The 17,339-nt window shown below is 44.5% G+C and overlaps 1 protein-coding gene across 2 annotated transcripts in view; it reads right to left on the bottom strand.

Moving 5' to 3' along the window:
- THBS2 (thrombospondin 2) overlaps positions 1 to 17,339 on the bottom strand; it is a 542,122-nt gene that overhangs the window by 247,035 nt on the left and 277,748 nt on the right. For both annotated transcript variants that reach the window (XM_069234978.1, XM_069234977.1), the window contains exons 18-19: positions 14,542 to 14,769; positions 6,849 to 7,120 (exon numbers count right to left, since the gene is read on the bottom strand). In XM_069234978.1, coding sequence (XP_069091079.1) covers positions 6,849 to 7,120; positions 14,542 to 14,769 — 500 coding nt within the window. The remainder of the gene's footprint in view (positions 1 to 6,848; positions 7,121 to 14,541; positions 14,770 to 17,339) is intronic.

Raw genomic sequence — 17,339 nt, forward strand, 5'->3', positions numbered from 1 at the left:
GAGTATGTGTCGAAAAGGCATTCCACCAAGATCCTGGATGTGGATGTCAACTTGCATAGAACTGGAATTTGCCAGTTTCATTTGTTGCAAAGGGAGGTGGAGCCAGTTTGCCCAGAACAAGAAGATCACGCTTAGAGCCGAATGATCAAATTCTCCTTCTTGGAGGCTGTTTCAAGTTTTGTTTAGCATGTCTGCTATGAGATTTCTAGTCCAGGGATTATGTTCAGCCCAAAGAGTTATCCTGTGTGTCATTAGCTGACACCAAATTTTCTGGTCTTCCAACGATCTTGCGCCACTTCGTTTATTCACGTATTGCATGCTGGTAGTACTGTCCTTGTGAACTAACACTGAAGATTGCTACATTGGCAGGAAAATTTGGAGACCTAACAGCTGGCTTTGAGATCTAGGTAAGTGATATGTATGCACTTCTGGAGCAGAGACCACTTTCCTCGAATTGGAGGTTCTGTACATGACTGCCCCAACTTTCTAGGTAAGTATTTGTAGTTCAAGACTACTAGACTAGAGCTTCCATCACCTATGTGAAAATTCATCAAGCCCCAAAATGATTTGTTTGATTGAATCTATTGTTTTTGTAGCTGCTCCTGCAAGGCATTCATTTTCAGGTGTACAAGAGAGATCCTATTGATTGCTGAGGACCTGACACTCAAAAGCTAATTGAATGGAAAGTATCTTCTTTGATTGAGGAGTTGATTATCTCTGGTAATTCAGAAGGAGACAGCCTGTGAAACAACTTTAGGCAAGCCTCTGTGGCCTTGGACACTTGAAATGTTGTTGGTGCTTTTATCAACGAGTTGTCGACGTTGGGGAAACCCTTCCTGAAAAAGCTGATCTGAAGCCAAATAGAAGAACTCTGTTGAGAGGGAATGCAAAAACAAAAATATATATATCCTGTGCTGAAGGAGACCATATAAAAGGATTGTTTCCGGAAATACTTGCTAATTTCTGGAGGTGTATGATTGATGGGCATTACTCTGTTTTCTGGTTTATGAGGCAAAACCAAGAATAGGAACGTCTTTCTTGCTGAGAATGTGGGTTTCTCTCTCTTGACCCTTTGGTCAGAGTAGCTGGCACTTCCTTTCGAAGGTAGATGGCAGAATCTGGGTGAACTGCAACATATATCTATATGTGACGCGATCCAGGACTTATTTGTCCGATGCTATTTTCTGCCATAGATGACAACATTTTTGGAAGGTTTTTTCCCACTGGATGGTGTAATCAGCACCAGAACGTTGTCACTGTAGGTAAGCTAGCCTAAGTGCTACTGAGAGGGTTGCTAAGTCAGATACTTATCAATGGATAATTGTCTTTTTTGGGTCCCTATAAAGATCGTTTCATTCGAAATTGTAATGCCCCAAAAGATCATTTAGTGTCAAGAGTCGCCGTTGACTGTTTGCAAGTAGTTGTCAACATGCATACATACAGAGCGTCGGCATTGTACTATCAAATATATTAGATATATTTGTACCTCAAATTTTAAAATTTTGTGGCCTTGATCCGTAATATCTAAGGACCACTGACCCTGCCAGTTGTGAGAATACTACTTAAGCTTTATCTATAGCACAGTCTATGCTGACATCTCACTCCACTACAGCAGCATTTATTTTTTCCCATCTTCCGGCAAACATTTTATTTATGTGGCCATGTCTGACCACATCTGGTGGCCATACCTGCCCCATATTACCAGTGAATTGGTATCCCGTACAGTAGTCTGGACATAGATGACAATGTGTCCTTGCTGGTTAGGCATAATTATGAATTATAGGGTTTTCCATGATTGCAGTTCCTCCTGGATATATGAGCAATTGGAATAGGTTTTACAGCTTTCCTATTTAAATTCATGAAGGAAAAAAAACCTCATTTCTTGTTTGCTATAGGGAACTGGAAGTGTTTGGTCGCTCGCTCTGAAGGGTATGGAAACCCCCAAAATAAATCTGGTGGGGAAATCTACCCACCTGTAATATGCTCTGAAGCTCTAGTATGAGATACAAGGACCTAACCAATGCTCTGCAATTGGAGGTGGAGTGGTTTAATTGTTCCATATATTGCCCATCAATATATTGACTGTTAAAGACATGCTCATATTGGTACCTCAATCACTAAATTATTCTGGATTGTGTGTGTTTTGCTTTTGTTGACAATTAGGTGTTTTCGTCTTAATTTGTATTGTGATCAAGTTCGACAAAGCAGATGTAAACGACTAGGCTCATGTAGACAATGTTTGTTGTTGACGAGGCCTTCGCCGCAGACGGGGCCTTCGTAGAGGATGCAGCCATAGACAAGGCCATCGTCAACAAAGCATACAGAGACAAGGCCATCGTAGATGTGGTTCCGTAGACTAGGTCATTGTAGGCAAGGCTGTAGTAGTAGACAACCATCAGAAGTGGCTGTCGCAGATGAACATCGTAGATGAGACTGTCACAGATGACTATCATAGAAGAGGCCATCGTATATGACCATTGTAGACGATCATCTTAGATGAGGTCGTCGTAGACCACCATCGTAGATGATACTGCCATCATAGAAGAGGCCGTCATATATGACCGTCGTAGAGGGCATCATAGATAAGGGCGTCATTGACAACCATCATAGATGAGGCTGTTGTGGATGACTGTCGTAGATGAGCATCGTAGATGAGGCTGTCATTGACTACCATCGTAGATGAGACCGTTGTCAACTACGATGTCGACTACCATCGTAGATGAGGCCGTCGACGATGACCACCGTAGAAGACCATCGTCGACGACCACCGTAGATGACCATCATCGTCGACCACCATAAACGACCGCTGTAGACGACCACTGTAGATGACCGTCGTAGATGACCACTGTAGATGACCGTCGTAGATGACCGTTGTGGACGACCACTGCAGATGACTGTCGTAGACGACTGACATAGATGAGGCACTCATTGATGACCATGGTAGATGAGGCCACAGTAGATGGGCCCTTCTTAGATGAGGTCCTTCATAGACCACTGTAGATAACTGTCGTAGATGATAACTGTAGATGACCGTCGTAGACGATCATTGTAGATGACCGTCATAGACGATCACTGTAGATGACTGTCATAGACGACTGGCATAGATGAGGCACTGATAGATGACCATCGTAGATAAGGCCATCATAGACGAGGTCCTTCGTAGATGAGGTAATAATAGTCAACATTGTCATCAACCACCTCAAAGTATTTCCAGTGAATGAGGATTTTACAGGCGGTTTTCAGACGCCCCATTGTAAGGTCATGAGGGTCTCTCTGCTGTATTGTCAGAGTTGAAGAGGGAGTTAAGGGTCTCTTTCCATTTTCTTTTTCTCTCTGTGAGAAGTGCCTTATGAAGACTCATGGTAAGTCTTTTTATGGCTCTCCTGCGTGTCTCCTGGAGAACCTGGTGCAACATATCCCTCTGACCTCTCCTGTGAGGTGAAGGAATCCTCACTGTCCTCATTATTAGTGACAAATTTAAGATTTTGTAATCCCAGCCAGTAATAACCTCATCTCTCAGAACGTGAGAGTTTTTGAGAAAAGGTTAGACATATTTATGTAGTCTTTTAGCTTATTTACTGCTACTCTGACATATTAGTGCCAGGGTTAGAGAAATGAAACAGGAAATATAATCTTGGATGATCCAAAAAGAAGTAAAAGCTGAAGAACTGAGCAGAGTTCAGGGAGACTCCCTTCACACAATGTGCGGTAGCAAAGCTGAGGGACTCAGCCTCCGTTGGGAGTGTTCTAGAGGGTGCTGTCACCTGATTGGTTATAGTTCAGGTTTGGTCCTTTCTTTAAAAAGGACATGGATAGGCTATTAAACCTACCTTTTTCATTGCCATTATAGCCTATGATAATGAAATATATACTGCTTTATTAAGTTACTGGAGACTCCTATCTCGACCACGGGGAATGATGCAAGCATGTGAATCTATGAAAGATCCAATACTGGAGAAGAAAAGTGTTTCAGTACATAACTCTCTGTGTACTGCATATAATTCACTCTTCAGAGTTATGAAAAGTACCAAACAAAATCTATGATTTAGACCAAAGGAACTAATTCTCACATTTTCCTTCAAATAAGGAAATGCCAAAACTTACTATTATTCAAAAAGGAGAGTACTGAATTTCCAAGTATAACTTCCAATATTTTACTTGAAGTTGTACTGTAACTGCCCGCAATTAGGTATTTTAAGAGGCTATGAGCTATTTGTTTGAGATCATTGAACAGTTGGATCACCATAAATTTCAGGATTACATTCTTTTCTCCATATGCCGGAAAGCTTACATTTAGCACACTGTTGTTATAATCTATCAATGTTTTTAAGCTGCAAGTAGTAGTTGTCATTATAATGAGTATGTAAAATGATTTCTTAGCCAGATACATTGGTTGCAGAGTTTTTACGTTGACAGAAATTGTGCTGCTGACTACTCAGTGCTCCGCATAAAGCTGGCATCTAAGATCAAAGTGCAAATGTAGAACTGAAGCTTTTGCTTTCAACCATGAAATTCAGACATGAGATGCAGTGAAACAGGTAGTCTAAGTGATGTTTTTGTCTGTCAACCTTGAGTGAACACACATGGTTATTCCACAGGCATGAATCCATTCAGGTATCAAATGAAAGTATTTCACGAAGAAGAAAAATTAGTTTATGTGCCACACTTTTACGCACGTTGAAATCCTATAGAACATTTGAGAATAGGAGATGGAGTCAATAATTTTACTCTTGCAATTTTAACAGAGCAATGGCAAAAGCAGTCAATTTGAAAGTATATAAAAAGGCCATCATTTCTGAAATCCAAAACTATCATTTTGATCTCAGCCTATCAAGAAAGGGATAACATAGATCAGTTAACTCATTGAATTTAGGAGAGACCCAAAGATTTGATGAATTTGTAGTACATAGGGGGTCATTACGACCCTGGCGGACGGTGGAGAAGGGCGGTATGACCGCCAACAGGCTGGCGGTAAACTTTTTGCAATTATGATCATGGCGGTTACTGCCATGGTCATCCGCCACTTCTCCGTTCCGCCCGCCAGGGCGGAGACGACCGCTGGTCTGGACACCTGGGTCTCCAGCCCGGCGGTCGTCACTATACCGCCGGCGGTATTTTGACCCGGCTGACCACCATGGATTTCATGCGGTTTGGAACCGCCATGAAATCCATGGCGGTAAGCACTATCAGTGCCAGGGAATTCCTTCCCTGGCACTGATTGGGGTCTCCCCCACAGCCCACCCCCACCCGAGTCATTCCCCTACACCCCCCACCACCCCTGCCATCCCCCAAAGGTGGCAGGACCCCCCTCCCCACCCCTACCCTCAACATCACATCACACATACACACCCGACACGCACGCAGGCACCACCAACACACATACAAGCACACACACCAACATACATGCCAACAGCCACACACACAGTCATACATGCACACCCACATTCAGACATACACGCACACATCCATACAGACATACCTACATACATACACGCACTCATTTCCAAACACACAACACCCCGCAAGCATACACGCAGTCACACACCCCCTCTACATACACACACACACACCCCCATGCACCCACACAACACCCCCCCACCCCCTCCCCTAACGGACGATCAACTTACCTGGTCCGTTGATCCTCCGGGAGGCGATGGGATCCACGGGAGCTGCTCCGCCGCCACCACACCATCAACAGAACACCGCCACGCCGAATCACAGGACGTGATTCAGTGGGCGGTGTTCTGTTGACGTGGCGGTGGAGGTGGAGCAACCTCCACTTCCCCACCGGCCGCCAGTAGGGCTGTTGGCGGCTCTCCGTCCGAAAAAGGACGGAGGGCTGCCAACAGTCATAATACGCCGAGCGGAAAACCGCCACCACTGGCGGTCTTCAGCACGGCAGTCCCTCGGCGGTCTTCGCAAAAGACCGCTGAGGTCAAAATGACCCCCATAGTCTCTCACATCAGGGAAACAGCGCATTCCACAGCAGCAAAAATATTGAACTTTTCTTGGACTTTGCAATCCTGAATTCAAAGATGAAAATTAAATCATGATGTGTCATGGAGGGCATATTGCATCTACAGGGGTCCTCTAGGGCATACCGTGGATACCCTATGAATTGTGAGTAGTGCTACTTGAAACCTTGTGGGTATCCGTGGAATTGTGATCCCATAACCAACGCATCAATGGTTTGTGACCGTAATTCCAGTCACAAACCACTGCCCAAGTTGGGAAGATAACTGATTTACAATCGGGAAGAGGTCCTTTTTGGACCCCTTCTGCTTTGGGAACAGTTTCAGAGGGAGCAGGTGGTGGCCCAGTAACCCACAGCTTGCTCTCATTGAAGTTTAAAAAAAATTAGGTTTGAAAAAAAAAAAAGGGCGGTTCCTTTAAGGAATTCACACCCGGCTTAAAAAATGCTGTATGTATTTGAATGTAATCACAACAATGGTGGTCTGTTGATCCTTGAAGGTCAATATCCCAGAGATTGTTCCTAATTATAAGGGGTCAAAAATTGCAGCCTGCCTAATAAATACTAATTAGGCTGGTCATTCTGTGATTTCCCCCTGATTATTGATTTTGAGAATCGACCTATTAGTACACAGGTTGATTAAAAAAATGAAATACTGGCTGCAAAACGCCAATATATCATTTGCGACTACTTTTTGTGACCAGTATGTAAGTACATCTGGCCAATTGTCAAATTTAAAAATAAAGAGCAAAAGGAAGTAAAACTCACTTCTAAAACACAAGAATCTTAGCAGTGGATGGCACATATTTATTTACAACATATTGTAAGAAGTACATGTAAACATTAAATTTGCTCGATCTTCCTTCAATCTACTTACCTGCCCAAGAGTGTTGCCTGTATGCCAAAGGGCATTTCTTAAGTGCTCTCCACTGCCCGTTGTGGAGTTCACCACTTTGAGGGACACTCCAGAATATCCATAAGCCTTGGACGGCTTTTCCTCCCAGTATGTTTGTGTGACCTGTTTCCACATCAGTACATAGAATCGGCTGCTGGATTGATATCCAAAAACAAATCCTGCATAATCATCATCGCGATCTGTATTGACGTAGAATGTGCCACTGAAGTCCACAGCACTGAACTCATCAAAACCTGCACAAAACATAAGCAGCACTGGTTATAGCCATGGAAACCCCAATGTTACAATGCTCTTAGGTCATGTAATCTTGAAAAAGCCACAGAACATATGACTATCATTACGTTCGTAACAAGAGTGAAAATATACACTTGAGATTAACCTTAACTAGAAAAGTTAGTACTTATCATTTGTTCCTATATCAATTACAATGTGGTCAGTGTTAGGTCTGTTTATCTGCAAGTCTAGCTGTTTATTTAGTGCTAGTTGATATTGGTCAAATACTATAGAATTGCTCACCCCAAGGCTGTTCTTTCCATGTTTTACTTAACCATTCTTGGAAACGAGGAATTTCAATAAGTCCACATCCACTTTCAATCCTCCCGTTTTGCAAACTTCGTTTAAGATCAGTTATATATATTTTACAGCAAAGTTTTTCCATTAACTGTCAAATATTTTGTTTTTTTAAAAACAATTCACCTAATATTTGTACAAAGCATCACACAGCATTAGCTTGGAAGTAAGTTGAGCGCGTTGTGTTCCGATGAGCATACACAAGCACGTTTGTGGGGAGTGATAATGTTCACCCCTCCTCAACAGACAACACTTTGAGCAGTCAACCATGATTTGATATTGTTTAAATGCTTACTTTTCCCCATGTAGCTCTTCCTACTGGCTCAATAATGTTTTTAGATTTAAGTTGCACTTTTAAACACTCCCCTTTCCTTTCACACCTTCTCACTGTTATATCAGTTGCTTTACATTTCATCCAGATGCCCTGTCAGTTGCTAGTCCGCCATTTTTTCCCCCCACCTCCTTATTTCCTCTACAATGGGCCTGATTACTAGTTGAGTCATTATTTATCGCCCCTGATAATGAAAATGTCACTTACCCAGTGTACATCTGTTCGTGGCATCAGTCGCAGTAGATTCGCATGTTCTGCAATAGCTCGCCATCTGGTGTTGGGCCGGAGTGTTACAAGTTGTTTTTCTTCGAAGAAGTCTTTCGAGTCACGGGACCGAGTGACTCCTCCTTTTGTCTCCATTGCGCATGGGCGTCGACTCCATCCTCGATTGTTTTTCCCCGCAGAGGGTGAGGTAGGAGTTGAATTGTAGTAATAGTGCCCATGCAATGGAGTGACTAAGTATGCACTTATTTAAGGTTGAGATGATACATATATAAATAATTGAAGGTAACTTCCAAACTGCTACAGGCTCCCGGGGAGGCGGGTGGGCACATGCGAATCTACTGCGACTGATGCCACGAACAGATGTACACTGGGTAAGTGACATTTTCAGTTCGATGGCATCTGTCGCTGTAGATACGCATGTTCTGCAATAGACTAGTAAGCAGTTATTTCCCCAAAAGCGGTGGATCAGCCTGTAGGAGTGGAAGTAGTCTGAAATAATGTCCTTAATACAGCTTGACCTACTGTGGCTTGTTGTGCGGATAACACGTCTACACAGTAGTGCTTGGTGAATGTGTGAGGCGTAGACCATGTGGCTGCCTTACATATTTCTTGCATTGGGATGTTTCCTAGAAAGGCCATGGTAGCACCTTTCTTTCTGGTTGAGTGTGCCCTTGGTGTAATGGGCAGCTGTCGTTTAGCTTTAAGGTAGCAGATTTGGATGCATTTAACTATCCATCTGGCTATACCTTGTTTTGAAATTGGGTTTCCTGCATGAGGTTTTTGAAATGCAATAAAGAGTTGTTTAGTCTTTCTGATGTTCTTTGTTCTGTCGATGTAATACATTAATGCTCTTTTGACATCTAATGTATGTAGTGCCCTTTCAGCTACGGTATCTGGCTGTGGAAAGAACACCGGAAGTTCCACTGTTTGATTTAGATGGAACGGTGAAATAACCTTTGGCAAAAATTTAGGATTGGTCCTTAGGACGACTTTATTTTTGTGTAGTTGTATAAAAGGTTCCTGTATAGTAAACGCCTGAATCTCGCTTACTCTTCTCAGGGAAGTAATGGCGATGAGAAATGCCACCTTCCAGGTTAGGAACTGTATGTCGCAGGAGTGCATGGGTTCAAAAGGTGGACCCATAAGTCTAGTTAGGACAACATTTAGGTTCCATGAAGGAACAGGTAGTGTTCTTGGTGGTATAATTCTCCTAAGGCCCTCCATGAATGCTTTAATGACTGGTATTTTATATAGGGAAGTTGAATAGGTAGTCTGCAGGTATGCAGATATTGCTGCAAGGTGAATCTTAATAGAAGAGAAAGCTAGGTTAGATTTTTGTAAGTGAAGCAAGTAACCCACTACATGTTCTGGAGTTGTGTGTAATGGTTGTATTTGATTAATATGGCAGTAGCAAACAAACCTCTTCCATTTACTTGCATAGCAGTGCCTGGTGGATGGCCTTCTTGCTTGTTTTATGACTTCCATACATTCTTGGGTAAGTTGTAAGTGCCCGAATTCTAGGATTTCAGGAGCCAGATTGCTAGATTCAGCGATGCTGGATCTGGGTGTCTGATCTTTTGGTTGTGCTGTGTCAACAGATCTGGCCTGTTGGGCAATTTGATGCAGGGTACCACTGATAGGTCTAGCAGCGTTGTGTACCAGGGTTGCCTTGCCCAAGTTGGTGCTATCAATATGAGTTTGAGTTTGCTTTGACTGAGTTTGTTTACCAGGTAAGGAAGGAGAGGGAGAGGAGGAAAAGCGTAAGCAAATATCCCTGACCAGTTCATCCATAGGGCATTGCCTTGGGATTGCTTGTGTGGGTATCTGGATGCGAAGTTTTGGCATTTTGCGTTCTCCCTTGTCGCAAACAAGTCTATCTGAGGTGTTCCCCAGAGTTTGAAATAAGTGTTCAGTATTTGGGGGTGAATTTCCCATTCGTGGACCTGTTGGTGATCTCGAGAGAGATTGTCTGCGAGTTGATTTTGTATCCCTGGTATAAACTGTGCAATTAGGCGAATTTGGTTGTGAATTGCCCAATGCCAAATTTTTTGTGCTAACAGGCTTAACTGCGTGGAGTGCGTCCCTCCCTGCTTGTTTAGATAATACATTGTTGTCATGTTGTCTGTTTTGACGAGAATGTATTTGTGAACTATTATTGGTTGGAAAGCTTTTAGTGCTTGAAAAACTGCAAGAAGTTCTAGGTGATTGATATGCAGTTTTGTTTGATGTACGTTCCATTGTCCTTGTATGCTGTGTTGATTGAGGTGTGCTCCCCACCCTGTCATGGAAGCATCTGTTGTTATTACGTATTGTGGCACTGGGTCTTGGAAAGGCCGCCCCTTGTTTAAATTTATGTTGTTCCACCACAGAAGCGAGAGGTAAGTTTGGCGGTCTATTAACACCAGATCTAGAAGGTGACCCTGTGCTTGAGACCACTGTGATGCTAGGCATTGTTGTAAGGGCCTCATGTGCAGTCTTGCGTTTGGGACAATGGCTATGCATGATGACATCATGCCTAGGAGTTGTAATACCATCTTTGCTTGTATCTTTTGTGTTGGATACATGCGTTGTATGATGATGTTGAAATTTTGAATTCTTTGTGGACTTGGAGTGGCTACTCCTTTTGATGTGTCTATTATGGCTCCCAGGTATTGTTGTACCTTGCGTGGCCGAATTTTGGATTTTGTGAAATTGACGGTGAACCCTAGTTTGAAGAGGGTTTGTATGATATGATTTGTGTGATTTGAGCACTCTATTAACGAATGGGCCTTGATTAGCCAGTCGTCTAGATATGGGAACACATGTATTTGCTGCCTTCTGATGTGTGCAGCGACTACCGCTAGACATTTGGTAAAGACTCTTGGTGCGGTTGTTAATCCGAAAGGCAGTACCTTGAATTGGTAATGTATTCCTTTGAATACAAACCTTAGGTATTTCCTGTGCGATGGGTGAATTGGTATATGGAAATAAGCATCCTTGAGGTCTAAAGTTGCCATGTAGTCGTGCAGCTTTAGCAATGGTAATACTTCTTGTAGTGTGACCATGTGGAAGTGGTCTGATTTGATGAAAGTGTTGACTACTCTGAGGTCTAGGATTGGTCTCAGTGTTTTGTCCTTCTTTGGTATCAGAAAGTACAGTGAGTAAACTCCTGTGTTTATTTGTGTGTTTGGCACTAATTCGATTGCATTCTTTTGCAATAGTGCCTGCACTTCTATCTCTAGGAGATTGGAATGGTGTGTTGTTAAATTTTGTGCTTTTGGTGGTATGTTTGGAGGGAACTGTAGAAATTCTATGCAGTAACCATGTTGGATAATTGCTAGAACCCAAGTGTCTGTAGTGATTTTCTCCCATGCTCTGTAATAATGACCTATTCGTCCCCCCACTGGTGTTGTGTGGAGGGGGTGAGTGACATGTGAGTCACTGTTTAGTAGTAGGGGTTTTGGGGCTTTGGAATCTTCCTCTATTTCTAGGGAATTGCCCTCCTCTATATTGTCCCCGAAAACCTCCTCTATACTGTCCTTGGTAACTGGACGGTGTGGCTTGTGAGGTGCTGGCTTGTGTGCTTTGACCCCGAAACCCCCCTCGAAAGGGCGTTTTACGGAATGAGCTGTAATTCCCTCTGCTCTGCGGGGAGTAGAGTGCGCCCATGGCTTTGGCAGTGTCCGTATCTTTTTTGAGTTTCTCAATCGCTGTGTCCACTTCTGGACCGAACAGTTCTTTTTCATTAAAAGGCATATTGAGAATTGCTTGTTGAATCTCTGGTTTAAATCCAGACGTTCGGAGCCATGCATGCCTTCTGATAGTTATAGATGTATTAATTGTCCGTGCAGCTGTATCTGCAGCGTCCATGGAGGAGCGGATCTGGTTGTTGGAGATGGCCTGTCCCTCCTCAACCACTTGTTTTGCCCTATTTTGGAAGTCTTTGGGCAGATGTTCAATGAGATGTTGCATCTCGTCCCAGTGGGCTCTGTCATAGCGCGCAAGTAGTGCCTGTGAGTTTGCGATGCGCCACTGGTTTGCAGCTTGTGCTGCGACTCTCTTACCAGCTGCATCAAACTTGCGGCTTTCTTTATCTGGGGGTGGTGCATCTCCAGATGTGTGAGAGTTGGCCCTTTTTCTAGCTGCTCCTACAACAACAGAGTCTGGTGGCAGCTGTGTTGTGATGAAAGCCGGGTCCGTAGGAGGCGGCTTATACTTTTTTTCCACCCTTGGTGTGATTGCCCTACTTTTGACCGGGTCCTTAAATATGTCTTTTGCGTGCCGGAGCATACCAGGGAGCATAGGCAGGCTTTGGTAGGAGCTGTGGGTGGAGGAGAGTGTGTTGAACAAGAAATCATCCTCGACCTGTTCTGAGTGGAGGCTTACGTTGTGAAATTGTGCTGCTCTAGCCACCACCTGAGAGTACGCGGTGCTGTCTTCTGGTGGAGATGGTTTTGTAGGGTATGCCTCTGGGCTGTTATCTGACACTGGGGCGTCGTATAGGTCCCATGCGTCCTGGTCTTGGTCACCCTGGCTCATGGTGGTGTGAGCTGGGGAGTGTGATGGCGTTTGTGCTGGTGAAACGTTAATCACGGGCGGAGGAGAGGGTGGTGGTGTAACTCTTTTCACCACTTTTGGTTGTGGTGCTTGTTCCGTCTGGAACTCCAACCTTCTCTTTCTCCTAATGGGGGGAAGGGTGCTTATTTTTCCTGTCCCCTGCTGAATGAAGATACGCTTTTGCGTATGGTCCGCATCAGTTGCTTGTAGCTCTTCCTCAAACCTATGCTTCTGCATTTGGGAGGTTAGCGAGTGCTCTTCTGTATAAGCTGGGTCGCTTGCAGTTTGTTTCGGCGTCGAAACTTTGTCTGCGTGTTTTTTCGGCTCCGAGGTGACTTTTTTCCTTTTCGGGGCCGAAACCTCTCGGCGTCGATCTGTTTCGGTGCCGCTGTCTCGGCGTCGAGCCGTGTCCACACCGGCATCTCGGTGTCGAGGCTTGTCTCCAGCACTTTCTCGGTCCCGAGAAGGCTGCGTGCCGGTGTCTCGACCGGAGTCGGACGATCTCGGCACCGTTTGGGCCTTTTTCGGTGCCGACGGTCGGTCACCGATTTTATGGGTTGAGCCATGGCCTGGTGGCAGTGGCGTCCCCTGGGCCTTGTAAATGTTTCTTTGTGTGGTTTTCGACGTCTTACTCACGGTTTGTGTATCGTCGAATCCTTCGGAGTCTGAGTCTTGGATCGAGAAGGTACCTTCCTCTTCCTGTTCCTCGAACTCCCGTCGGGCTGTCGGTGCGGACGCCATTTGAAGTCTTCTGGCTCGACGGTCTCGGAGTGTTTTTCGGGACCGGAACGCACGACAGGCCTCGCAGGTGTCTTCGCTGTGCTCAGGTGACAGGCACAGGTTGCAGACCAAGTGTTGGTCTGTGTAGGGGTATTTATTGTGGCATTTGGGGCAGAAACGGAAAGGGGTCCGTTCCATCGGCGTTCCTCAGCACGCGGTCGGGCCGACCAGGCCCCGAGGGAGGATCGAAAAACTACCCCGAAGGGCACCGGAGCTCTTCGATCTTCGATGCGGTGTTGAATGTAAGTACGCCGATCCCGAACGCAACAATACCGACGAAAATCTTCCGAAATTAACTATTTTTTCTGTTCCGAAACTCGGAGCGACAGGAACACGTCCGAACCCGATGGCGGAAAAAAAACAATCGAGGATGGAGTCGACGCCCATGCGCAATGGAGACAAAAGGAGGAGTCACTCGGTCCCGTGACTCGAAAGACTTCTTCGAAGAAAAACAACTTGTAACACTCCGGCCCAACACCAGATGGCGAGCTATTGCAGAACATGCGTATCTACAGCGACAGATGCCATCGAACATAATGATACTAAGGGGTACATTTATTTGTCAGGTATGAAAATAACACCTATTACATGTTTGGGGGAAATAACATGCGGATTTTGGTGAATAGCGCACCAAAATATGCATGCTCCAGTTAATACTGCATTTTTTCCACTGTAACATTCCAGCAAGTTTGACCTGCCGAAATTTAACAAAGGTTGAGTTATTTAATGTATACGATAAATACTGAATGTGTTAAATGCCTTCAAACTTGTAATTCCGACCCATGCATAAACAGGGGTTAGCGCATGGGTAGGCATATTACGAGCAACGCGTTATCAGGCCCATAGTTTTCTGACAACAATTACTGAATTTTAGAAATTTGAAAACTAGCATTGATTTACACATCTGCTTTGGCAAACCTATTCACTTTATAAAACAAATAAAGCAATACAGACATGGATTTCTGGAGGTACAGACATATAGCATGATTTAAAATGTGGGGGACTGTTACTCGCTCGTACACATGATGGATATCCCATCCACTTTACTGCAAGTGCAATAGGACAAAGTCACCTTGTTTTGAGGCAAATGAGATATCTGTCAGGTATGTGGAGTAACACAGCTGCCAAGCATTCACTAATGCCCACATTATTTTAACATGCAGAGTACTTGGGCAAGACATCACTGTTGTTTTCTTTCGGTTCAATACACACCAACAGCTAGTCCAGGATCAGAGTTGGCAGTTTGCACCAGCTCCTTGCCCTGATGACGGATAACCCAATTTGGATCGATCTGAGCTGTTCCTTTTGGATCCAGAGGAACCATCTGAAACTTCCTGAAGTCAGTTTCGCTTATTGCACTGTTTTCAGGGCAAACATCAATGATGTCAGGAATACTATCATTGTCAAAGTCATCTTTGCATGCTTCTCCTCGACCGTCACCTAGAAGACAAGAACATCCCGTTACTATTGTTATGGACAGTTTAGAAATAAAGAATGAGCAATGCTGTATGCGTGGATATAAAATAAAGAAAATAATATTCAGTCAACTCCACATGTGATCCACAGCAGGATGATAGGAATGTGATCACCCCTTGCTTTCATTCCAATTGTCTTTGTACATTCCAAAGAACTAGTCCTCACGCAGTGTGCACAATATACATTTTATACATAAAACAAAAGAGTCCTGTATACCAACTCCACTAACATAGCTGGCAGCACCAAGGCCATGATCACAGTTGATGAAGGGACTAATAAGCAGAGGTTTTAATAAATGGATAAATAGAATTAAGAAATTGTTCACATCTATGTTAATGCAAGCTTTCTGACCATGTTCATTTTTTAATGAGCATTAAATTCATTTTGATTACTAGTGCATATTTACTGCCTTGCAAACCCTCTTGTGCAAAGAGAATGTGCACTGTCACCTCCTACATCATGGCTATGAGCATACTCTTTTATGTAAGGGTTATACTCCAAGGGTGCCCCTTTTTGGAGATCCATGATCTCCTCCTAGTTTTCTGCAGATCAGAAGCTCCCAGCCATCCTTTCTGCATTACCTTTGTTCGGTAATAATCTGCAAGGCATCTTTTGTATGATTCTTCTACATTCCCACCTCGTAGTCTCTATAACACTCTGCCTCCTGCTGGGCCCCAGGCGTGCCTCTTTTTTACCCTGCTTGTTCTCCCATCACAGTTTTCCTTTCACTTTATGGTGTCAAATAATTTAATAACATTTTCTCTATTTTAAAAAAATATGGTTTGGGATTTTTATTGTGTTCTGTTTGTGTTATATTGCTGCATAAATACTTAACACATTGCCTCTAAGTTAATCCTCACTGCTTTTTATGCCAAACTACCTATGATTGAGTATAGGCTAAATTCGTGAATTGTTGATGTTCACTCTGCAAGGGATTGTGGCTGATGCTTGACCAGGGCTCACATTCAAGTCAACCAACAACCCGATTTCTCATATAGGGTTTATGAACTCGCTGGATTTGAACACTGATTTTTCAAAATCATACACAATGGTCCTCGTCCCCAGAAGTAAATAACAGACAAAAGACTTTGGGGATGGTGTAGGAAAGTACCATCTTGCCTGGCATGTTACCCCCATATTTCACTGTATATATGTTGTTTTAGTGTATGTGTCACTGGGACCCTGCCAGCCAGGGCCCCAGTGCTCATAAGTGTGCCCTGTATGTGTTCCCTGTGTGATGACTAACTGTCTCACTGAGGCTCTGCTAATCAGAACCTCAGTGGTTATGCTCTCTCTGCTTTCTAAATTGTCACTAACAGGCTAGTGACCAATTTCACCAATTCACATTGGCATACTGGAACACCCTTATAATTCCCTAGTATATGGTACTGAGGTACCCAGGGTATTGGGGTTCCAGGAGATCCCTATGGGCTGCAGCATTTATTTTGCCACCCATAGGGAGTTCTGACAATTCTTACACAGGCCTGCCACTGCAGCCTGTGTGAAATAACGTCCACGTTATTTCACAGCCATTTACCACTGCACTTAAGTAACTTATAAGTCATCTATATGTCTAACCTTCACCTGGTGAAAGTTGGGTGCTAAGTTACTTAGTGTGTGGGCACTCTGGCACTAGCCAAGGTGCCCCCACATCGTTCAGGGCAAATTCCCCGGACTTTGTGAGTGCGGGGACACCATTTCACACGTGCACTATACATAGGTCACTACCTATGTATAGCGCCATAATGGTAACTCCGAACATGGCCATGTAACATGTCTAAGATCATGGAATTGATCAGACAATTCCATGATCCCCCGAGTCTCTAGCACAGACCCGGGTACTGCCAAACTGCCTTTCCCAGGGTTTCACTGCAGCTGCTGCTGCTGCCAACCCCTTAGCCAGGTTTCTGCCCTCCTGGGGTCCAGCCAGGCCTGGCCCAGGAAGGCAGAACAAAGGACTTCCTCAGAGAGAGGGTGTTACACCCTCTCCCTTTGGAAAAAGGTGTCAGGGCTGGGGAGGAGTAGCCTCCCCCAGCCTCTGGAAATGCTTTGATGGGCACAGATGGTGCCCATCTCTGCATAAGGCAGTCTACACCGGTTCAGGGATCCCCCAGCCCTGCTCTGGCGCGAAACTGGACAAAGGAAAGGGGAGGTGCCCAGAGCTCCTCCAGTGTGCTCCAGACCTCTGCCATCTTGGAAACAGAGGTGTTGCTGGCACACTGGACTGCTCTGACTGGCCAGTGCCATCAGGTAACGTCAGAGACTCCTTCTGATAGGGTCTTACCTTTCTTGCTAGCCTATCCTCTTTCCTAGGTAGCCAAACCTCCTTTTCTGGCTATTTAGGGTCTCTACTTTGTGGAATTCTTCAGATACCGAATGCAAGAGCTCATCAGAGTTCCTCTGCATCTCCCTCTTCACCTTCTGCCAAAGGATCGACCGCTGACTGCTCAGGACGCCTGCAAAACCGCAACAAAGTAGCAAAGACGACTACTGCAACCTGGTATCGCTCATCCTGCCGCCTTCTCAACTGTTTC

The sequence above is a fragment of the Pleurodeles waltl genome, chromosome 5 (assembly GCF_031143425.1).
Source record: "Pleurodeles waltl isolate 20211129_DDA chromosome 5, aPleWal1.hap1.20221129, whole genome shotgun sequence".
Lineage (NCBI taxonomy): Eukaryota > Metazoa > Chordata > Amphibia > Caudata > Salamandridae > Pleurodeles > Pleurodeles waltl.